The sequence below is a fragment of the Manis pentadactyla genome, chromosome 4, assembly GCF_030020395.1.
Source record: "Manis pentadactyla isolate mManPen7 chromosome 4, mManPen7.hap1, whole genome shotgun sequence".
Taxonomy (NCBI): domain Eukaryota; kingdom Metazoa; phylum Chordata; class Mammalia; order Pholidota; family Manidae; genus Manis; species Manis pentadactyla.
The window spans coordinates 124630102-124655443 of record NC_080022.1 but is presented as its reverse complement, the minus strand read 5'-3'; the positions used below and the strand labels follow the sequence as shown (position 1 = coordinate 124655443).

Genomic DNA, 25342 nt, shown 5'->3' with positions numbered 1-25342 from the left:
CCCAGCGGTCTGGCTGGATGTGGGGAGAAGTCTCCTAGGGAGATCCAGAGCAGCCCTTCCCACCACTGGCAGCAGGAGAAGCCAGTGGGCAGGCTCTGGACCACACAAGAGAGGTATGCAAAAGCAGGATACACCGAGGAAGAGGGAGAGGCCGCCTCCCCTGCAGCCACAGATGGAGGAGTCCCAGGGCAGTAAATGTCTCCCTGTATCACTGTATATATTCCATGCCCCAGGTTTCTGGATGAGCTAATGGAATTAAAGTCATTTCCTTCTGCTTGTTCCATTTAAACAGGCAGCACCCTTTGGGTGACCCCTACCCTCTTATTTGACCTTTCACTTTCCTATTTAGTTTATTACTTGAATTCACACGTGTCTTAGAGTCAGCAGGATTTTTTTCTTTAAGAAAATCCCTGATATCTATCAATTGATTTCTTTCAGACTCTTGAACATCTTGGGCAATTCATTTATAGCTAATGATAGCCAAAGCAGAAATATCTGGGAGTCAGCGATCACTTTTATAGAACTAGTCTTCCTTTTGTTTATAGCTGTAATATACTGAAGATAATTAACTATAGAATAAGTAAATGGCCATACAGTGATCATTCTTATATTTCATTTGTATAATTGTTGGGTGGCAGCAGCTGATGCCTTGGCACCTATGCCAGGATCTGGGCCAGGTGTTTGCTGGCCATGCCATTTTAAAGTTTTTTTTTTTCTTTCCTATGAAAGGAAGTAAGACTGAGTTTATAAAGAAATAATAATATGTCTCCCTTGAGTTTCTCTTTCCAGTTGAGCTATTTACAATATGTTTTTGGAGTTTGTTGCAAGGACCACACTGGATTGAAGAAATTGTATTTGGATTAGGATCATAAGAGGCTTTGGTGACTCAACTGAGTTTATACTTAATATAGGTCAATAAAAAGCAGAAATTTTTTTCTTGAGTAACATCTGTGCTGAAAAGCTATAACACATTTTCTGAGACTAGTACACTAAAATAGATTGTTTATTAGTACCAATAGGCTGTGCTATTGATGGAGCTGATATAAACTACAGTCTATAAATGTATAAATTTTTTTCGCCTTAGAGTCTAGAAAGCTGCTTTTTTATTAAAAGGAATGGAAGATACAATTTTACTTTAGATTGCTTGTATAACTTTTAAAAGTCAATTTACTGTAGTCTTTAGCTGTCAGATACTGTATAAGGGATTTTTCACAATTCATAAAAATATTGAGTAAAATTATAATTTCTTGAATTTAGTTTGTTTAAAAATAATTACCTTGATAATATATGCTTATTAAATGTTAAAGTAGTATTTTTTTATTATTGTTTACTTTTAGAAAAAATAGAAAATACAGATAAGCAAAAATGAGAAGAATGGAATCTCCCTACAACAAAATAATAACCACTTTGATGATTTTGGTGTATTCTAGAATTTTTTTTCTACATCCCATTCATATATTTTTGTTTTTTAAATAAGTGTAAGATTATAATGTAAAAGCTTTCTTTAATTTTAAAAAACTATTACTCTTTGCATATCTTTTTATGCCAATGTTTATCCTGTTTTTGGTGACCTTTTAAAAAATTTAAAAGTAGTGTTTTCTTAAGACAAAAAACATTATAATATACAAAAAGTCCCCTCCAGTCCATGTAGCCACCAAACTTTTGCATACAGTTTTTGAACCTTTTTTGTGCCATTTGTGTTGTAATGTTACCACACAATCCCTGGAGTCAGACTGGCAGGGTTGTGATCTGTTAATGACATTCATTGACCTTGTGATGATGGGCACATATTTTTCACATCTCTAAGCCTCAGTTTCTTCATCTGTAAAATGGGAATAATACTACCTCATAGGATTTTTATGGCAATTAGATAAAGTAATGCAGGTAAAAAATTTGGTACTGAATCTAGCATATAGTTAAGGTTCAAGAAAGGTTAATTGTTTTCATATTATTCATGCATAGTTTCTTCCATGTTTGTTTTCTAAAAATGGGGTCATAATACACATTTTGTTTGCTTTATTCCCTAAATAGTTTATCACAGACATGCTTCTTCATCACTATACTTAAGTCTACCTCCTTTTTTTTTTAAGTTACTGGCATTCCACTGTGTAGATACATTGGATTTGTTGAGCCATTTACTTATTATTAAGACAGATGATTTTTATTATCATATGTATGTCCTTGTACACATTTATTTCTGAAAGTTAGATCCTTAGAAGTACATCTTTGTTTTTATTGGATATATATATATAGCATGCCACTGTGTGGTCACACCAGTATTTGTTTACCACTCTTCCACTTAGATTGTCTTGCTGGGTCAGGAGGTCTGCATATTCTTGAAGCTTTTGATTTTCACTGACAAATTACATTTTACCTGTTTATGCTATTATCAGAATGACCATCTATCTTAGGATACCTTCACCAATGAATGATAGATATTTTTCTAAATAGCTCCACCTGTTTCATGGGTGAAAAATGGCACTTGAGTTTTTAAATCTGTATTTAAAACTGCTGGTGAGGTTCTCTATTCTCCATATATTAATTGGTGGTTTGTACTTATGTGAGTGGCCTCTTTGCCTTCTTTTTTCTCTTCAGTGTTTGTCTTTATTTACTGTTCATAAGAGATCTTTACATATGAGAGATTTGAACCAATTATATATACTGACTGTAAGTATCATATCTTATGTTATTTCCTTCAGGGTTTCATTTATTGTTATTTTGGTGGAGATATGTTAATTTTGTGTAATCAGATCTGTCAGTATTTTTCCTTGTAGTTTCTGGGTTTTTAATCATGCTTAGCCTCTCCCACATGAAAGTTTTGTAAATATTTATCTATGTTTTTAATCTTAAGATTTGATTTTTACATTTTTCATTTATAGGAAATATATTTCAGTACATGATATAAGGTGGAGATGTACCCAGTTTTAAATATGCCATTAACCAGTATTAATGTCATACTCACAAATTTAAGAATTTGTAAAATTCTGTCCCTGTACAATCCCCCTTAACCACCAAAATATTCTGTTAGTATTTGAATCTGGAATTTCAACATGTGTACATATGAATTTGGGATGAATTGAGAGCTGTGCTGTATTACATCATCTTCATCCAAAACTTTTATGTCTCTCAAGGTTTATAGTTTTCTTTAAATAGGTTATACATACTTCTGAAAAATTAGCTTTGTAATATTAAAAAATATTTTTTCAGTTGATTCTTGAGTTTTTCAGATAACCAATCAAATAATGGTGAGATTATCTCCTTTTTCATAGTTACACCAGTTATTTCCTTTGCTGGTGTGAATTGCCTCTTCGTTCTGTGCTCTCCACTTGTTTTCCTCACTATGGTTTTCTGCTTCATTATGAATGATCCTGTGAGATGTGTTAGGTACAGCAGTGATTGGCCTTTATGCTGCTACTTGTTATTACTTCCCCTGACTTTTAACATTCTTCTGTGACAGTTTTTGTTTCTGTACACTTTCCTTGACCCATTTTATCTGTTTCATGGAGTTTGTTGTTCCTACATTTCCTACTCATTCACCTGCTATTCATTGAGTCCCTGTTACATCCCAACTGTCATGGGTATGATGGGGTGAGTGTGGCTGGCACAGCCACTGCCTCCTGGCTCCTTCCTTTTTATGAGGAGTTTTAGTCTACTGATTCTAAGGTGCTTCTTTTCCCAAATACATTCAACCTCTTTTTCTTCCATGCTGTGTTTTTCTTCTGTGTTGTAGAATCTTTTTCATAAGGCTTACATTGACCCATTGTACCTCTTCATCTTTATCTGTTTCTGAATAAAGACAAAACTGTTCCAGACAGTCACACCTCCAACTGAGTGTCAGCTCCAGGAGGACAGGGCATTTTGTCTTTTTGTGTCTCTGTCCTCCATGCCTGGTGCAGTGCACATAGTGAGTGCCCTTCTGTACTGACTGAGTGAATGCGGCACATGGTGGGTGCCATTCTGTACTGACTGAATGAATGCATGGTTGGATTTCTCTTCATCACCAAACAGTTTGACTTGGTGGCGTTGGAACCTCTCCTCTTGCATTTTAAGCCGGAGGATGGAGGCTCTCTGTTTACATTACTGGCATAACGTTCCTGTGACTTGAAGGAGATGAAGAGGGAGCTACCAGCAAGGGAACTTTTTCTCCAGCAGGTGTTTTCGGTGTTTTTGAAACAACAGTGCCAGTGTCTTCCCATGCCTGGTTTCAGTGTAATCTGCTGCCTTCCTGTGCCAGCCTTCCTCTGGCACTGCCACCTGCGAAGTTGGAAGAAAACCCTGTACCAGGTGTAGCGTAGGGGGCGTCTTGCCACCCTGGATTAAGCTGCCCAGAAGCGTTTCTGCCTTTTCTCAGAGTTATGTCCAAGTGAAGCCCTGCTTTCTTGTTGGTGTGATGGCTTTGGTTTCCTCTCGCTGTAACAGTGCAGTGGCTTCTAACACTCCTGCTGTGACGGGGCAGGGGCATGTCATACAGTGGGCCCATCCTGCCTGTGGTGCATCTCTGCTCCTTGCTCCTTCCTCTCCATATAGGAAGGAATAATGGGTACTGCAGATAACCTTCCTTTCCCATATTTATCCGTTTTCTTATTCGCTGATACTTATGTAGTCTGATTTTTTGCTGTTCAAATAATGAAACTAATAAATTCAGCTCTCAACAACTGTCTTCAATTTAGGCTCATCTGTACTCTATTTGACAAACATTTCTTCAGGGTTTTAGTATCTTCTCTTTACCTAATTTATAGCTGATGCAGGGTTTTCTCTGATTTTTATTTTTTTCCTTCATGTCAGTTGGTTTGTGGTGGGGGTGAGCCAGTGTTCTGATTTAGATGAAAAATACCTCTAGGCTGATCTGTTTTCTGATGAGTTAATTGTATTCAATTTAACAGTTGATGTTAATTGAGTTGATTGTAAGATGCTGTGGTAGATGCTAGGGAAACGTAAAGATAAATATGAGGGTGATAACCATTCTCAAAAAATGTTGACAACTTTAAAGAAGAGAAGAAAACAACTTGACAATGGGCTCAGCTGAATCTGAAAACTGAAGAATAGTCACATAAATGAATAAATAAAGGGTTTATCTTTCTCTTGTATCAAGGAGTCTGAGCTACTGCTCAGGGGTGTTGTCAACATACTTGGTTCTCTCCTTTTTGCTCTGGCATTGTTAGTTGTGGCTTTTGTTCTCAATACCACAAGATGGCTGCCACTCCCCCGTCATCATGTGGCATCCCAGGCAGAAAGAACGAGGAAGGCAGGGGAACAGTGTGGGAAGGCAGGAACTTCCTTACAAGACTTGTCTTTTTATTTGGGAAGTAAAGCTCTTGATAGGAACTTTTCTTAGTATCTCATTGGCCAGTACTATATAACATGGTTACCTCCAGCTGCAAGGGGAGCTTGTAATGTACGGCAAAATTCTTCTTTTATCATTTTAAAGGCCGAAGTATTTGAAATCCAGCCTAGTCAACTCTGTCAATAGCCAACTTTTCTGTGTCTACATAGTGCCCACCAGGCTCTCTCGTCATGCAGTACATCCCCTTCCGAAAAGGATGTGAGACTGCCCAACCTCTCCACTATCCAGTGTTCCAAAGGAAAAAACAAATGCCACCCCTTGTCTGCTCTGGGACTGGCACCACACGTGTGCACTTCATATGCAGTGTATTTAAGTGAAGATAGTTTGCCAACTTGACTTTCACTTTCTGAGTAGTGGGTGGGGATGCGCACTTATGTGTCAGCAGCTTTTCCCTATTATCTTGGTAATCAGATGCGTTTGTGTGAGGGAACTGTCAGTCTAGGACCCAGCAACAGAGGAGAGCTGACCAGCTCCAGTCCATGTCTGCCGTGAACAAGTTTTCACTGGACAGTGAACATTCAGCTAAACGAGGAAAACAGCCAGGTGGCACCCTGACACTTCCCTCTCTGACTTCGTCACATTCCAACAGTCACAGAGGCCTTTGGTGCTTTGCTCAGTTTTCTTCTTCACTCCAAATTCCCCCGTCAACCTAGAGAACATTATTTTATCTTCAGTGGCTCTAAACTTCATTTCCATTTGAGATTTTTGGAGTGCTTATTATAATGCAAATTTCTGGGCCCCATCTCTGCAAACTCCATCCCTCCAGGTCTGGGTGGGACCTACCAATCTGTATTTTATTAGCTGGACCTGGTACAGATGGTCTCCCAAACAGACTTTGAGGAATTCTTATCTGGAGAACTTGTTCAACACCCTCTCCTCAGCCCCCTCTTCACTATTAGCAAGCTACCTTGCCTCCCATTTCAAGCAAAAACATAGGCTTAATTCTCCGAATAGGAACTTGCTAACCCAGTTTGTATGGATTCTCACCCATCACTGTCTTTTCTCCCCTCTATCTGTTTCCTCTCCCCACCAACCTCCCAGCAGAGAAGTGCTCTGTCAGCATGACACCTGGGAGTCCTCTTAGATTCTCAAGTGCAAGGGGATCTCGCTCCATGGAGGGCATGTTACCTGAATCTCTAGAGGGGACCAAAGATTGCTTCTCAACCCTGCGGGGTCAGACTTACCCAGGTGCCTAATTATCATTTTGGGTATTGTCAAGGGCTTGGTTTCCTGTTCAAAGCAAAGTGTGGTACCATCTCATCTCATTTAAGATAAAGGAATAAAAAACACAGGTGAGTCTTAAAAGAATGTTATAAGTTATATACCTACCAAAAGATGTTCTTGCTCAATAGCTTAATTTTTTTGTATCATAAGAAGGGAGATAGTGAATTTGAAGTTACGAATAAAAAGAGAAATGCTAATAGATGAGGGTTTTATTAAAAAATATTAGAGTGCATTTTTATGTGTCTTTATCCTTTGTGATATTTTATCTGTGGTTGAGAGTGAATGTTTATCTGGAGGATTCTCTCACTTCCTAGTCTGTAGCTTTTGTTCTGGACTCTTCCCTCTTACCTCCAACACTACACCTTATACCTCACCAGGCAAACTCCTACTTCTCCCTTGGTCTTCCACTTTGATGTCAGCGTGGGAACCTTCTAGGTTAGAAAGCCTTTCCATGTAACTCCCGCTCAGAAGCCCTGACGTGTGTTGTAATGCCTTTGGCTCCTCAGAACCATCACCAGTGTGTGAGTGAGAAGACGGCAGGGACCACATCTGTATTGTTGACTACAGTGCTCCCATTGCCTAGCTCATGCCTTGCCCCTAACAAGTGCTCAAAAAATGGAAGCTCAGTGGGAAAAAAAGTATAATGAGCCATTTGCAGGATTTCGAGCAGTTTAGCCTTTAACTACAAATAATTATTTTAGTGTGCTGTTGTAGTTGAGTGCTTAGCCATGACTGGGAAGCACTCAGAGCAGATCTTCAGGCTGCTGTGCTATGTAGTTCCTCTGTCTGCTTTTTATTAAACAGTGTCACTTTCGCTTGCTGTCACCATATCCTGAAGTGTATAGACTGCTGCCTTATGTTGTACTAAGCCTTACTTTGTGTGGGGGATTGAAAGTGACCCCCCTCTTTTTCTTGAAAAGTTCATTGCTTTTGTGAAAACGGTACCCCTTGAAGCTCAGAGAGATCCTAAAAGATTTGACTTTGCTTTGTTCTAAATGATCTAGTCCCCAGCTAAGAGACCTTTTATTTCTTTTTTTCAGATAAGTAGTGAATATAAATGTTATCCATGATCATCTATTAGGGTTGGCAAATGACTGTTGACTGTCTATTTCACTTAATAGCAATGCCATTAAGAGAATTCTAGTTTTTTCTCATCATAAAATATTTTTAGAAGATTCTTCTTGCTAGAAAGCTTTCTTGAATGCCTAGGATAAAGACATAGCCAACATTATTGCACAACTATATAATTACTAAAAGTAAATGAATATCTCAGTGAAAAAGAAAATGATTATTTAATGTATGTATGTATGTATTTATGTCCAGATACAATGAACAGGTGAATAGTTCCATTTTATTGACCTGTTACATGTGTTGTATAAAATAATCAAATGTAGATAAACACTAAATGCTGTCAAAATGAGAATAATTTAAATGAATGCTTAATGTTAATTCTTCATTAAATGTTTATCATAAAATATCTGCTCTCTGGACACTTACAGTTTTGATATGAAACAGAAAAATCTTCATTATTTTAGTGAAAACTGCTTAACTAACAATTCCTTCTTGCCAAACTCCTTTTTCAAGAGACTTGTTTCCACTTCTTGAAAGTTTGATAGGCATCAGTTTTAAGGTAAAGTTTTAGTTAACTAAAAAAGTTGTAAAATGTTAGTTATTAAATAAATTGAGAAGAAATGTTTATTGAAAAGGGGCAAAAACTAAAAATAGGATGACAATGTAGAAAAGCTTAGATGCTTCAAGGAAAAACTAACTGAAAGAACAATCTTAGGATCTCAGTGTTGTGTAATTAACTTATATATATCAGCTTTTATTTATGTGTTTATTGGAACAGACCTGATAGATGAAATTTCCCTTTTCTGAATGCTAACTGAATTCAAACCAAATGCTTCCTGGTGAACTGCCTTGGGGACCATACTTAAATGTTTCATTTTGGTAGCTGTGTTGCTCAGTAAATTTGAAATTATAATGTTTAATTTGGTCTTAGGATTTTTCTGACCAGCTTTGGTCATTAAGTGTATTATCAAAAAAGAGGAAAACAGGAAGGCCCCATAAGTTCTTAGTTTTGCAGCTATGTTATTAAAAATATCTGTGAAAAGTCTTATCTTTTAACCAGAAATGGTTATGGTTTGTAATCAGTTACCCCTAATTGATATCCTTTAATGTGGCTGAGAAAAAAAATACTCTGTTTCTCATCAATTGACTTTTCATCTAAACTTAACAATAGGCATAAGAATTAACTACCTTCTTTGATATGCGTGTTGGTAAGATGACTGTGTCATGAGGTTCACAGAATGCTGTCAAACCGTGAAGCCTAAAAAACTCACCTAAATTAGAGATTGACCCATTTGATGCTTAAGGTGTTAATAGAAATGAAGAGAGTAGAAAGTACATGCTCATTCAAAAATAAAAAAAGACTTAATTTCTGTCTCATAAGTAGGTTATATGATTTTGAGCTTTGAAATTAATTAACAAAAACTTATTCCATCTCTTGGACAAACACATGAACAAAACCACATACAAACCCATTAACTGCCTATTCTCTATCAGCATTGTACATAACAGACCTTTCAAGAGAATATATGTTAGGTTTGTAGCATTTGGATTACAATATTGCATAGTATCTGCTATGAAGGATACTGAGATGTAATAGATCACAAGGATAATTTGAAATCTATAGAGAATCTCAAAATCTCATTTAGCTAGTGATTTTAATATTTCTACCATATCTTTATCAGAGTTGATAATTATCCAAATTCATTTATTGGAGTTTTGTTTTTCACATAATTCTTTTGGGGCCCATGCTGAAAAACAGTGAGGCAATAAAGGATAAAAGCAGGAAGTAGAGGACCAGTTTTTAAGTATAATCTTTATAGTTATTTTTAATTGATGGTCTCAGAAAGGAAATAAAGTGCCTCCATTATGCTTATGTCCAGAGACCAATAGTTCTCAAAGTGTTGAGTCTAGAAAAAAAAAAAAATTATTCTTGATAAAGCTGCTTCTCCAAGAAAACCTCTTGCGTATTAGAAAAGGAAAAACCTTTCAAGTGGTTCACAGATGCTCTGCAAAGTGTCCTGTGAGACGAGAACTGGGAGGCTGGCTCAGTGGCTCCAAGCCCGGCAGCCTGTGTGCAGGTGACAGAGGCCCTCTGTTGCGGAAGTAGCGGTTGGTGCAGTGGGACCCCTCCCTTGCACCTTCGGTAGGGAGCTCCCTCCTTCACGGCTCATTGCAAGTCCCCTCAAAACCTGTGGCCTTGGAAAACCCATCATGGGTTATATGCTGAGGCACACTGCTCTTAGAGCTTTCCTGCCTGGCTAGTGATTATGTAATCAGCTGAGTGGTATGTGTGTGTATGTTTATTGTCCCTTCATCTTGTTGAATTTCTCCTTCTGGAAATGAGTCTTTGGAGTACTTGTTCAAGAAGACCCCACAAAGTAGACATTCAAACACTGTGTACAGATCACATGATTCTCTTGATGAGAGCCCCGGATTGAGCTCACTATCACTAATTTGCATGTGGGTCTCCATATATAAAATCAGATGTGGATACCTACCATCACTTGCCTCGCTGTTTATTTTAGAGCAGGATTCTCCAAAGTTTGTTAGTACTTGATCAGTAGGAGAGTTTTAACTGTACACATGTATATTAATAATATTTATGCTATTATATGCAAATGTCATATACAGCACAAAACATAGTTATTTTTAAAGAAATTTCATGTACTATTACACCAGTGTGTTATATTCATTTTAACATATACAAAATGTGTTTTAAAAGCATGAAAATCACCTATAAGTGAAAGTTCTCATATTTTCTTCCCATACCCTGAGATAGCCGCAGCCTGCTTTGAAGCACAGTTCTGAGATACATGTAAACGTGAAAGCTCTTTGATGTTGTCAAGTGATTCATAAATGTAAGTTTTGTTTTAATCATTATCAGTTTTCATCCACATTTATTAAAGGACTGTTCTCTGGTGACTCCCTTAGAGTGACAAATAGGTCACTTAAATTATCACACACAGGCCTGTGGAACTTGTGTGAAGGGTTTTGTTGTTTCTCAGAGTCCCTTAAGGTACCAAGTTGAAATGTTAAATCTTAACTTGGTGACTAGAGAAAAACTTCATCCAGAAATCTAGGAGCCACATTTTAATGAATACCAATAGTGGTACTTATTAAGCCCTTTTTTATCTGCCAGGTGCCATGCTAAGTGCTTCTGTTATGGTGAAAAACTAGTGTGTCTCAAAAAGGTGTCACTTGGCATGGACAGGAGTGTGGAAGCCAATAGTGATTGGTCACAAGGGGTGCTTAGCTTGAAGCAGCAGAGGCTGTGGGGTCGTTGCATTTGCATGTTTGAAGGGTGTGCTAAGAGTGAGACAGTGACATCAGTGTTGCTTGAGAAGACAAATTACATCTGTAGCTGCTCCCAGGAAGCTGATCTGACTGGGTTTGAGAGAGAACTGTCCCACAGCTGGAGCCCATAGTACAGATGAGGTTGCCCAGAGAGAAGGAGCTTCGTGTCTCCAGATTCTGAGGTAGTATGCATCTGACATGTGGGAGGGATTCTTATCAGGACAGAGGTGAGATGAGGTGACCCTTTGACCTTTTAAAATTTTATTATTCTAGAGTAACTGAATCACACTTGGCTCCTTTGCTGTACTCAGGCTTATTCAGTAAAGAGTGCTGTGCCACATCTTCAAAGCGCTCATTGGCTCCCCTGTTGGCCCTGTCTCCATCCTCCCCAGGCCTCCTGCTCCCCACAAGGGCAGCAGGTTCTCTACGGCTCCCCAAGTGACTTTTCCTCCCCTCTCAGTGCTGTGTTGTGATAATCTCTCATAAACGCCATCCTCTTTATAGTACTCATTTTCTCTTACTGTAAAATGCATCACCACAAACTTAGCAGTTTAAAACAACACAGAGTTACTGTTCTGTGGTTTCTGTAGGTCAGAAATCTGAGCATCACCTGGCTGAGTCCTCTGCTCAGTGTCTCATCTGATGCTGGGCTGAAACGGACATGTTGGTAAAGGCTGTGGTTCCCATCAGGGCTCGGGGGCCTCCCAAGGCTCACTGGTTGTCGGTAGAATTCTTTTCTTTGAATCTCTGGAACTGAGGCCCCTGTTTCCCTTCCAGCTGTTGGCTGTGGACCATCTACTTTTCAGAGGCTGCCCACAGTTCTCTGCAAAATGGAACTCAGGCGGTTCACATCAGGATTTCTGCCTTCCTCCAGGCTCAAAAGGCTGTGCCTACTTATGTTTCAAAATAGATATATATTTTTAATTATAGAGAGCGTAAGAAAGAACTTTTCCCTGGAGAAGGCAGGCAGACAACAGACCATATTTACTGAGTCCTATAAGTGATGGGATTTGGAGGAAGGCAGCCCCAGCCAGTCTTGGGTCAGGCCTTTTGGTTCAGAGGAGATTGACAGGTGGAGCTGTGTGGTGCTAGGCCCGGGCCTAGTGGTCAGGACTGCCTGCGGCACTAAGGCACCTTCAGAGGCCACTGCTGAACTCTGGGATGGGATGCTTGCCTTCACTGACTCTTACCTGCCCAGGAGGGGGGATGGAGATGGGTCAGGCTCCACTGGGGGTGGATATTACACTTCCTTGACTTCCTTCCAGAGTCATCCCTGCATCTGCTGTTCAGGGCCTCTGGGCCTCTGTTGGATGGGTCATGCTTCGTTGGAAGCATTGATTTTATGTTTATTTGTGAAGGGACAGAATATGAGGTTACCAAATAAAATATAATTTCAAGTGTTATTAATGAAAAAATATATTAAATTCACTTTTAATGAGATCCTGTTGTTGCAAAACGACTCCATGTAATGAATCCCAGGAAATCAATGAAAAGTTTAATTACAGTTGTGGCAGTGCTATATGAGAATATTGCTTTGGTCAATTTTACTTGTACAGTTTAACAATCCCTCTCTGCCTTTCTCTTTCTTTAAATAAATTGCTTTGATGAAGTAAGTATAAATACATTCTTTGTTAGCTTTTGATGGTTTTTCGAAATATGTTACAAAATTCACATTTCCTCCTCCTCCATAATAGTAATAAAAATAACCCTTGTCCTTTTTATGTGTATTACCATTTACAATTTGTGCATTTTTAAATGAGGAAGCACTTCCATTTTGTAAATTTAGGCCCTGTTAGATCTTATAAAACGTCCTTTCCCTTCATCAGTTTTTTGTACTCTTCATCTCCCCTCACCTCGTCAGTTGGCCCATTAGTCAGAAGGGGGGTGTGCCTTCGGTGTTGTTCATCACCCAGTCAGGCTCTCAGGGGAATATAAAGAAAAACAAGATACTTTCTCTGTTAATAGTTGCACTTTCACATTAACTACATACCCTTTTTGATTTTAAACAAAGTGAATTTTCTTTCTACACCATTTTTATTTTGGCTGTTCAATGATTATGGTGCTATCTTGTCCACTATGGTGGTAAATATTTTTGTTTTTGTTGTTTATAAAGCACAATACAAAATGTTGATCTAGATACTTAGACTCTATCCATTTATACTTAAACTGATCTGGAACTCTAAAGTTGTTCTTCATTTTGGGGACTGAATTTTACTGATTATGTTTTGGGAAAGGTATCATGGATTTTCTATGTTCTTTTAACTACCATCTGTTTGTAAGTAGTCTACTTTTGGTTTAAATAAGGTTCACAGTCTTAAAATAGAGTCAAGAATCATTTCAACTCATTTAATCTATGGATAGAAGAGATTTACTTAGTTCATTTTGAGAGGGAAAACCCTGCATTCTCCTTTCCCTCAAATTCTCCCATTGAGGGAAAATTTCTTTCTTTTCCAACCTTTCTTCTTGGGTGGTAGCAGTCTTCTGGTACAATTGAGAAGTAAAATGGGTGTTAAGAACTTTTCTGCCAGTTCTGGCTTGTCACTAAACACAGGGCAATCTGTGAGGAGTTGCCTAACCTAACCCATTTGAAGAGCTTTTGAATTGAGCAGAGCAAGGGGACTCTCATTCTAGAACCCCAGCCTGCCCTTGAAGCTTTGTGATTGATGGTGTGGTACCTGTAAAGAATGAAAAAGCCTCCTCAAAAAAGGGTGCTATTTGAGTATCCTAAAGGGAGTTTTGTTTGCTCTAAAAATGGTGCTTTTCTTGATGGACATTAAATGTGTGCAGGCATGGCTAAATGGACCGTAAACTGTTACAGGAGAGGCTGTTCAGTGGGTAAAATGTCCTTTTGTAGGCATCTGCAATGACTGTTTCCGAGCCTGAAATCACTGTGGCATTTTCTTTTGGGCATAAGTTGTTATGGAATTAGAGAGCTGCAAGTCTCTTGCAGACTGTTTTCTTTGAAATAAGTAAGTGTTCTCTTTGATTGCTGCCCCTGTCTCCTTGTGGTGGTTTGTACCTGCTGTTCTACACTTGTGTGAGGTTGTGTTCTGACGTATAGTACCAAACGGGGGCCAGGGCAGGCTGAGTCCCTGAGCTGAGGAGGGGTGAAGGGGCAGTGCCCCCAGCCTGAGCCAGCCTTCCAGTCCTAACCTTGTACTTGTCTTATTGTAATCTTTAGCCAAATCTGCATTCTCATTCCTGGACCATGCTTTTTTGTCTCCTTAAACCTGTACATGTATCCTCTTTTCTGGAGGTAAGTCTTCCCCCCAGGAGACTCTGGTGTACACCACATTTGGGGACCACTGAGTCAAAGGAAGGACCTCTTTGCCAAAATACCTGCTCTCTAGAGACTTCTAGTTTAGGATGACCATCTCCACACACGAACCTAAGTAACCTTTGCAAACTACCATTGAACCCAATCAAAGAAATATGGAAATCTCAAGAAGCCTGTGTCTGGTCAAGATATTAGGGATGGGACTTGTCCAGATGGTAAAACCATGAAGAATTTCTCCATGTTGCTGATATAACTAGATTGAAGAACATGCCAACCAGTCATTGATCATTAGGAGGAATTATCAGTTTCTCTAGCATTTACTTGTTGATGTTCATGGCGGTGCCTCTGGTCCTGATCCTGTAGTTCCTCACATATTATTTGACGTCCATGACATCTCAGCCTCCTGATTCTTGTCTCCAAATAGTCTTTGTCTGTATCTATCCTTATTTCCTTTTCCCCCATCGTAAGGTTCTGATGTTTTCCATATGCTTCTTTCCCCTGCCCTTGTGTCCAATGACTCCTCTGTTCCCCAGGGCTCAGCATGGTTTCTAGGCAGGTGACTCCAGAGCTGTGTGCCTGTCCTGTCTCCCCTGCCCCTTTCCTGATCTCCAGTTCACCTTTTTACCTAGATGTTGCAGTTTCCTAAGAACAGCTAGTTCAGTCACCTTTGCCACAATGTCCTTGCTTCTGTTACCGTAATTCTCTCTCAACCAGTGGCAACACTTTTCTTTTCATCCATTTTTTGCTATTTTGTTTTGTCTTCCTACCTCTCAAAATGACCGTGTCCTAATACTATCTAATCAAAATATCTTCCAAATCTATTTAGTTCCCATTTTTACTGCCCTTTTTCACAGTGGATTAGTGGCATGGCCTCTCATACTATTTTTCTACAGGACCAACTTCCTGTTGTAAATCAGAACTCTCTGCCCATTGCTACTAGGCTAAACTTCCCATTACAGATCACTTCTTGCATTTGGCTGTCAGTGATTGTCCCCTGCCAGCCAAAGGCAGGCTCCTCAACTTGATATTGTGCAATCTGACCACCCTTCCTCCTCTTCCTCCCGTAATTCCTGCTCTATAGCTGGCAGAGTGGTAGCTTTGAAAATGTAGCAACGAACTACACAGTCAGAGCTTCCGCCTTCATTGAGCTTATATTCCAGTGAGAAGCCAGAGCATGAGAAGTGCCCTGAAGGAAATGAAAGGGCGATGGAGCGAGGTAGGCACTGAGGAGGGGCTACTGCAGGTGAGCCATTGGAAGGTGCTCCCCAAGAAGTACAGTAGTAGCTTGGATTAGAGCACACATTTCTCAGCCTCAGCACTAGTGATGTTTTGGGCCAGAAAGTTCTAAATATCCTATGCACTTCAGGATATTTAGAGGCATCTCTGGCCCTTTACCCACTAGAGGACAGCAGTCCCGTACCCAGCATTGTGACAGCCAGGTAGGTCTCCAGTCATTACCAAATGTCCTTTGGGGACTGAACCACACCTGGTTGTGAACCACTGGGTTTGATGGTGACATTAAGAGATGAGTTTGAAATGCATTGTGGAGATAAGACAGACAGTATTTTACAATAGACAAGATGCAGAGAAGGGTGAGAAAGAACAGACTCAAAAATGCTTCCCAGATGTATTGTTTGAAACCTAGGCATATGGCGTCATACATACTTTAGACTCCTGACATTGATCTTTCTTGCCCCTCTGCCTTTCCTGCAGCTTGCCAGCCACCTCTAATGATGCCCACCCTGCCATTCTCCTTTCCTACATCTCCTCAAGGCCTGGCTTGTGATGCCAGCTGAAATGCCATTTTCTTGAAGCCTTCCCTGATTAGCCCACCAGTGGTTTTCTTTTCATCCTTTTTTTGTCTTGTCCAGTGTGACTTCCTGCAGCCTTCTATCAGTACTACTCATAGACACTCTGTGATGCTGGCAGCTTCTATAAACCCTCAGGAAAGAAGGACCAGGGCCTTAAGAAAAGGAGCATCCTTAGTGGATGCTTGAATTGCATGGCTTTGTGTCTGCATTTGGCCCTTTCTTTGTTACTGTTGGTGGCTGTAGAGTTATCTCCCTCTAGTCATCCTTTAATCATCTTCTGGCCCCTGGGACCATCATCTGTTAAGGGTAAGCAGTCTGCTTAGGTTGCCCTTAGGATTAGCTGCCTTGTGTTATAGTTAAGGTATATCTGTCATCTCCCTACCAAATAACTTACCTGAGAGTAGTGAGACCTTGTATACCTTTATCCCAAACAATGTCTAATGCCCAGCACAGTATTGATCACAAATTGGTGTTTATTAAGTGTTTGTTGAATGAATAAGTGAATGATTGAATCTGGAACACCTGTCTTACTTTTATTCCTTAAGTCTAATGCAGTTAAAGGAAAATTAGCATTTTTCTATAATGAACACATATGATTTTTATAATCAGAAAAATGTTTTTTTGAAAATCTTTTTAATGAAATATCAGCATGTAGGTTGTCTTATTAATGTAATCAATTGGTTTATATGGAAGATGGCTTGATTTTTGGCTTTTGTAGTCTGGAATCTGCCTTGATAATGAGATACCTGCTCTGTTTCTGTGTTGCAGCCCTTGTTGTCAGTACCACTTCAGCTGGATTCGCATTGGCCCCAGAACCTTTTGATTGGACATGTTTCCTGCTTACTTTTGTGGGGACAGGCCTTTCATCTTGCGCTGCCAACTCCATCAATCAGGTCGGTTTGTCACCTTTCAGCTGGAATGTGGTATTATTGTTTTTTCCTAGATTGTGGTAGTATCACATTTTTTAAAAACCTTCTGAAATAATATTTATAAATGGAGAAGTACTGTATACCCTGTAGAAGTCCACAGTTGCATAACCAATTCGTCTTTTCTTTTGAGGTGAATGGTTTTCAAATTTGTTCACATGAGAGAACAGTTGACTTCTCCTCCCAGTGGCCAGGATTCCTTGGGTTAGAAGATGTTTTAGAGCCATCAGACATCCTAATTTTATCCATTTCAGGCACATTATTATTATATCCCTGAGCTTATCATTATTATGTGCTATTCTTTCTTTAGTTTGATTTGTTTGCATTTTGAACCACCGCTGTACAAAACAGCATTAAAAAAATCAGTAATTCAGTATTCAGTATTTGGTATATGGAATCAGAATATATGAGGAAATTGTCACATTATTTTTAATAATACCCATTTCCCCCCTATTATTTTACATATCAGAATAGTTCTCTAAGATTTTTTCTCCCCATCTGGTCATTGTGTTTGCCCTAACATGGCTTCTTTGTAAGATACTATAGTGAAAAAGTCTTGGCTAAAATGTAAGGAAAGTCATTTTCATCACCATAACACCCAAGATCTGCTGACAGAGTTTTAAAATAGGAGTTCAAGTTACCTGCAGGAAAACAGCTTGGCTGAGTGGATATGTAAGTTAGCAGTCTGCAAATTGTGGGAATTTTAATTTGATAATGCCTAAAATCAACGTGTCCTTGCAATGTGTTATCAGCCATTTGGAGAAGGGTCAATCTACTTCAAATAAGGTTTATATTTTGTTATTATTTTTAATGTCAAAACAGTCTTATGGTGAGGTTCAAATAATCCTACTACTTTACCAAAAATATTAAATCCTCCTAAACACCAGTATGTCATCTCTCCCAAGTTGCTCCTTCCTTCTGCTACCCTCCCATATTTTTTGGCTAAGGGAATAATCATGGTTTCACAATGAACATCTTTTTAATGAAAACTTGAAAAAAACCAATGTAAACAAAATTGATTTGTATGACTCTTTGGGGTTTATTTTTCAAAATATTTTTTAAATTATTGCTTTTAGTTAGTTATCAATCTGGGTCATAAGATGAAGCTAGAAACACATTCTTGTTTTCAGGCTCCTTTTTTTAAATTGAAGAGCTGCATTAGCCTAACTGCTGTCTCCTGTTTAAATTATATAGATTCAAATAAAAGTGTGGAGATTCAGAAAAACAACAAACTAATGAGCATCAAATGGTTCAAAAATTCCAAAATATTATTAAGGATAATACAGAGTTGCCTTGAGTTGGAGGTGCCCCCCCCACCCCCCACTGCCCCTCTCTAAAAAAAGGTGGTTCAAGAATTTATCATGGAAGAAAAATACACACACACAAAAAAACCTGTCAGTTGTCACAAGATGATTCTGGAGGGAAAAAGATGGAATTTAGGCAAAAATTTGCAGAAACTGAACATAAACCAAGGTTTTAAAAATGTTAGAAGCATTTAGATGGCTGCTTTATTTCATAGTCTATAGGAAGTATGTTTAATATAGGGGGTAAGTTGTGTTCTATCAGATTTTAAATATCAGGGAAAGCCACAGACTACACAAATTGCCATGCTGGCCTCTTCTGTTGGTATTTCCTTCTTAGCTTAGCTTTCTAGCTCTGTACTGTATCCCCTCCACTGCTCTCCAGCTCCTCCTTTGGAACATTTCCAGATTTCTGCTTCATGTGTCACCTCCACAGGGTAAGTGCATGATACAGGCCCCTTATTAATGCTTGTTGGGCATGTGAATAATTTCTTCACCTTCTTGTCTTCATCATGTTGTTCCCTTCCCCTTGTCTTGGGCTCTAACTTCAGCTGGAAACATCATTGAAAAATCTTAATAATTCCCAGCTTTGTAGACTTCCTTTGTTTTACGGTATTGATCAGATTCCCAGATTACAATATTTTTTAAATGATGTTGGAAATAATTTAGTACTAGTGTTGTTCAGTAATCTCGCAAAATTAAGGTTAAAGAATATGAGGCTATTTTCATTAGTGCTTTTAATTCGTATAAGCAGAGCACTGGGCAGTAAGGGTTTAGATGAGTTTGAGTAGCAGATAAAGAAATAGTCGCTGGTGAAAAGGAAGGGCTTAGTGCTTTTTTAGGGAGCTGGTGGTCAAGGCATATATGTGGTTGGTATGTATAAAAAGTTGTGCAGCTTCTAACAGTTCTGTGGGAGAAAATATTTCCTTCTGTTTATGAAAGGATTCAAGTAACATTTCATAGTTTTTAATTCTTTTAGCCCTTACTAAATACATACTAGTTCTGAGTGTTTCTTCTTTGTACCTTTTGTGATCTCTCTGAAAGTAGGAAAACTAAAGCTTTGGGAAACAATTCCTACGTTTGTTTTAAGGACAGAAAATGAGATTCAGCTTCTCATTTATGAAGTCATGACTAGTGCATAAAGAGATATGTCTAAGAAGCCACTGACATTAAAATGTACAAGAAATTACATTCATCTTTCATAAAATACACAGGTGCTTCCTTTCTGACCATACTGTAGCTTTAAAGCAGGTATGCCTTCAAAGGATGAAAGCAATCCATAAAATTTAGCAACTAGAAGATAAAATGTTGTAGATGGCTTTGATCAAATCTTGAGAGGAAGAAGGGACTAAAAGAGAAAAGCTGAATAAGTTCAAGTAGAATGAATTAAGAACTTGAAAAAGATAAAAATTATGAGAAAATTATCATCATAATTATTTTGAGCATTTGACACAGTAGATATTGTTATAAGCTGTATTTAAGATTATTTTACTTATATATACATGAATTTTTTAAATAGAGGTTATTAGTGTATATCAATAAATGGATTTCTTCAGGAAAAATTTTAAAGGTGACATACTGTTCCATCTTATGGGTGTGCCACAACTTTCTTAACCAATTCACTATTGTTGCAAACTTTGCCTCTATAAGTAATGCTGCACACATCAGTTGTTTTTTTGTTGGTATATATTTTTATTATTATAAATGCAGTCATTGTAAAACAGTCAACCCATCATTTTATATTCTACCTGCTCAAATAATAAAATCCAGAGGGTGAGGGGGTTATAAGTGATAAAAAGTTTAGTATTATCAGGCATCAGATACTGTAGGATCTCACTTTATAAAGCATTGTAACGCTGTATGTTAAAGAACTCTTAAGACCTTGAATACAGACAAAGCCCAGTGTATTTCTTATTGTTTGCAACTGTTTGTAAATAAAATTTACATACAGTTTTCAAAGTTATAGCTATTACTGAAAAAATATTTTTCTGGTTACAATATACACTTATATCTTAGTCTGCTTGGTGTGCAGTTACAAAATCCCATAGACTTAAACAACAGATTTTCTCACAGTATTAGAAGTTGGAAGTCTGACATCAGTGTGCCAGGTTGGTCTGGTTCCGGTGAGGGCTTGTTTCCTTGCTTGCAGACAGGTGCCTTCTCTCTATGCTTACCAGGCCTTCTTGAGTGAATGTCATCAGTTGTTTTTAAAGGATAAAATACTAAGAGTGAAATTTCTGAGAGGAAGGCTACCAACCAAAGCATATATATGAAACTGGTTTAACTTTGGAATGTATGATATTAAAAAATTTAATTTCTAACAACTTCTTGTTAGAAACTTTGTCAGAGTTTACAAAGCATATTTACCTAAATTACTTAAACATTACTACACCTTGAAGTAGGTGACATTCTTTCCATGTCTATTTGTAAAACATTTTGTTTCACTACTGATAGTCCTTTTAACAGAAACATTTAAAAATTTTATTATGCAAATAATGTTTTTATTGCAGATCGGTGAGAAAATATGAATAAGCAAAAATTACAACATTTTTTAAATTCTGTGTTTCCCTTGTGCCAGGCACTGTTCTGCATATTAGAGTTAACAGCAGAGAGCAAACAAAACCCCAGCCCTCATAGTTTTCCTGCCCAGCACCCAAATAGACCCACTTGTTAACATTTTGATTTATTACAGACTTTTCAAAAACACACACACACACACACACACACACACACACACAGACCAATCTTCACATGGCTATTAATTTCTCACAGAAATAATTTATATATGTAGTTTCTATATGTTTTTTCCTTTATCATGAACATCCTTCCATGTCAGTATTTGTTCTAGCATGATTTTAAGAGTTATCCATAGGTCTGCCATGATTTCATTTAATCAGTTTCTCCTTATTTGAGATTTTAGGGATTTCCAGTTTTTGCCCACACAGATACTGAGGTGAAATTCTTACAGCTATATCTTTGAACATGTCCTTAACTATTTCTTTAGATAGATTCCTAAAGTTGAGATGATGTTGAAAGGTATGTAATATTCTAAATAAAAAGTTAAAATTACAAGACATTTTACAATAAATAAAAATGTATTGTAAGTACAGCTAACTTGTGTCCCAGAGGGTCTTTTTGTATGCATTTGTTTTAAATCAACATAGTCTTCCATTTGTCACTGTATGGCAGTGTTCTTCACCCACACTGCATATTAGAAAATATGTGCCAGATTTATAGGTAATGTTAGATGTGTCCTTTCAATTCAAGTTGTTTTGATGACAGTAGCCCCGCCCTTAACTGCAGAGGATATGTTCCAAGACCCCAGAGTGGATGCTTGAAACCATGGATAGTACCAAACCTGATAGAAAATACTATTTTTTCTATACACACATACCTATGATAAAGTTTAGTTTATGAATTAGGCACAATAAGAGATTAACAACAATAAGTAATAATAAAACAACAATTATAACAATGTACTGTAATAAAAGCTACATGAATGTAGTCTCTCTCAAAACATCTTACTATACTGCACTCTCCCTTCTTGTGAAGATATACGATGATAAAATGCCTCCGTGATGAGGTGGAGTTGGGGCGCAGGCATTGTGACGCAGCATGTGGCTGCTGTGGACCGTCTGACCATGTGGAAGGAGGGTCCTCTGCTTCCAGACTGTGTTGACCTTGGGTTATTGAAACTGGGGGCAATTGAAACTGCGGATAAGGGGCAACCACTGTACTTAGGATGTAAAGTGTTTTTTAAATCTCTGGGGATGTTTTAAATGCTCATTGGCTGTTTGTGTTTGCCAGTGAGGTTTGCCCGTTTTGCTCTCAAGCACTTGGCCTTAGTCTAGGAGGTCTTGATATATGTAGATTAGATTATTAACTCTTTGTCATGTAAAGTTTGATTATTTTCTGCAGTTCTTTGTTTTTAAGTGCAGATGTTTCATGTGTTTATGCAATCAGGTCTTCTGATTTTTAATAGAGGGTTTCCCAGCCTCAGTGCTCTTGATAGTTTGGACTAGATAACTTTGTTGTGGGTGATTATCCTGTCCATTGCAGGGATGTTCCCAGCATCCCTGGTCTTTACCCACTGGATACCATTAGCGCCACTCCCCTGAGTTGTAACTGAAAACAACTGCAGATGATGATGAATGTTCCCTGGGGAACAAAATCACCTCTGGTTGAGAACCACTGCTTTAATAATTTCTGCTATTGATTTCACTCTGAGATCTTTACCCAAGATCCTAGCTACAATTTCTGCTGTAAGCAAAATCTGGCTTATACCTTCTTATATAACTACCCATTGATAGCTGGGGTGACCACATATCCTTGGTTTATGCTAGGAACTAGCATGATTATTAATAAAGCCTCTTTTTACTCTCAAGTGTTCCAATTTGGACAAGAAATTATATGCTCTTTCTATTGATAGCCCACATGTGCCTTCCATCTTTTACTGTAAATGAGATGTGGTAAACGTTTCATCAAAAGATTAGGGCTTGGGTTCTGGCTCTTGTATTTACAGGTGTATTGACTGGACAAGTATGGATCTCCTCACTGCAGTCCAGCTCACCTCGTTTGCATCATCTCCTTTTCTGTGGTTGTGTGTAGCATCTACTGTCTTGCCTAATCGTGATGGTGTTGTGTGCACAGAAATAATACCTTAAAGGATATTTTCCTCCATTATTACCCTGTGTTTGTAAATTGTTCAAGAATTTTGATGGCTTCTTTTGTGTTGGATCCTTTTAATTTTTACAATATCCCTGGAAGAGTCTAATTACTACAGTTGTCACTGATTTCCAAGGCAGTGGACAGCCTGATGATTAGAAATGTCTCTCTCATGTGGAGCCAAAGTCAGCTTCCTTATAACTCCAACCTATTGGTCATAGTTCATCTCTCCAGAAAAACTCAGCCTTCCTTTTGCATGTGACAGTATTCCCAATGTGTTACTGACCTTGTTAATAGGTACTCATGGTATTGCTATGTAATTATTCATCTGCAGCTCTTCCCTAGAGAACATTCAATTCGTTGAGACCAATGATTATGACTTACTTATCTTGTATGTCCATCACCTCTTCCAACAAGCATACAGCAGGCCAATAGGGTGAAATTCCAGAGGAAATCATATTGGGAATAAAGGAGTATTGTGGGGGGGAGGGGGGAAGTACTAATAAATGTTACTAATAACAATTATTGCAGCCAACACTTATTTTGCACTTACTATATGCCAAGTAATGTTGTAAGCATTCTATATCCATTAGCTCATTTGTTTAAGTCTAGGTTCATGGGATTTCAAAAAATGGCTCTTTTGAAGGATCAGATACATGTTGAATGAATTCATAGCCCAGATTTAGCTCTTAAGAAGAACCATTGATGTTCTTGGAGACTTTATTCTAGAGAAAATTACAAGAAAGGCACAAAACGTAAGAGTTTCAGATCTGAGAAGTAGGTTATAATTACAAAGGTAAAGCTGATAAGGGTATGTTATCTTTTGGATCTAGTGTACCTGTGAATGTTGAAGAATTTTTATGAAAAGAAATAAAAGAGATCTAGAGGTGTGAATAAATAGGGCCAAGAAAGGACGTGTTTTTTGTTTGATACTGACAATACTTGAGATACATCTTATGGCTGAAGTAAGGTGAAAAGTGCTTTGGATAAAGCCTGAATTGTAGGGTGGTGAGGGCAAAAGAAAATCCACAGCCTTTTCAACTCTGAAAAGAGAAACAGATGATATTTTTCTGTTTTCCCAGTGAATATGCAGTTAGTATCTCAGGCATCTTTCTCCATTTTCCCTTTCTCTGCTATTGATTTTGTTTTGACTGTGCAGTCTGCCTTGAGCAATAGCAACTGACTTTCCTCTTCCATGTTGAATGAAAGTGGTTATTAAACTTGGTGTTGGATTCTAGGAGAATGAGACTGATACTAGCAGACACCAGTGATGTGATTTTAGAATATCATATGTGTAAGAAAAAAACTTATGAGAAATACATTTTTCTTCTGAATTTTGTGATTTGTTTGACTCTGATGTTTTAACTGGTAGGCAACTTGCATTCATTCAGTGGACTCTGAAATCCATAACTTGTGGCTTATTCAGATGATTCAGATTAGCTACTGCACTAGATCAGTTTTGCATAGTCTTTGAATAGCATGTGAGAAAGAGTTTCCAACTAAATATGTTTTTTATATGAGGCAAATGATAAGCATTACTGAATGTCAAAGAGAAAATCCATTTTAAATGCAGGCTCTTTTCCTGAATTTATATAACCCCAAATAGCTCCTAAATTACATTTGATTCCCCTCTTCAAAACAATCCATCTAAGTAGAGTGAGTTTGGCATTGGTATTCATAACCAGAATAACTCTACCTGAAGTTTTGCCAGCAAATGCAGAGATGATGATGATGTGAACATGTGTTTGTAGGTAGTATTTTATAATTTACATGCCACATTAACTGCTCATTATTTTCTTTGTTTCTTACAACAACTCTGTGAGTTGGTGTTATTCCAGTGTTGCAGAATAAGATGTCATTGATCACACATCTGAAAATGGTCAAATTGGGAGCAAGAGCTGTGGACCATAGACTCCCAGGTCACTGCTTTTTCCTCTCAACTGAAATGTCCTCGTCCAGTCACCACTGTGGAATGGGGCTATTCCCATTAATATGAGCCTTCCACCGAGTTAACTGTTGCATACTTGCTACTTGAAGGTGCCATTGTGGATATGGTAATGTATCTGTCTCTAATGAGATTGTGAGGACATGAAGCATTATACCCTATAAAACTAAATGCTCAATGCTACCTTTTATTATCCTTATTAATATAAAAGTTTGGTCTGTTTTTGGCCCACATCCTCCACACTTTCAAAATCCGATTATCTTCCAGTTATCTCCAATTAGGGTCTCTGTATAGTGAATGAAAAGATAAAATGTGTTTTCCTCAGGGTACTGAGAATTGGATTATATTGCACACCGTCATATGTGTGTGTGTCTGAGTATGCATACCTGTTTATTTCAAGTATATACTTATGTGTGAATTCTTCATATTAATAAGTGGTGACTTAGGTTCAGCAGACATTTGTTCTCTACCATGTCATAGTCAT

The 25342-nt window shown here is 38.1% G+C and overlaps 1 protein-coding gene across 2 annotated transcripts in view; it reads left to right on the top strand.

Moving 5' to 3' along the window:
* Positions 1-25342, top strand: part of LOC118932395 (protoheme IX farnesyltransferase, mitochondrial) — a 124125-nt gene that overhangs the window by 12782 nt on the left and 86001 nt on the right. For both annotated transcript variants that reach the window (XM_036925820.2, XM_036925821.2), the window contains one exon: positions 16790-16914. In XM_036925820.2, coding sequence (XP_036781715.2) covers positions 16790-16914 — 125 coding nt within the window. The remainder of the gene's footprint in view (positions 1-16789; positions 16915-25342) is intronic.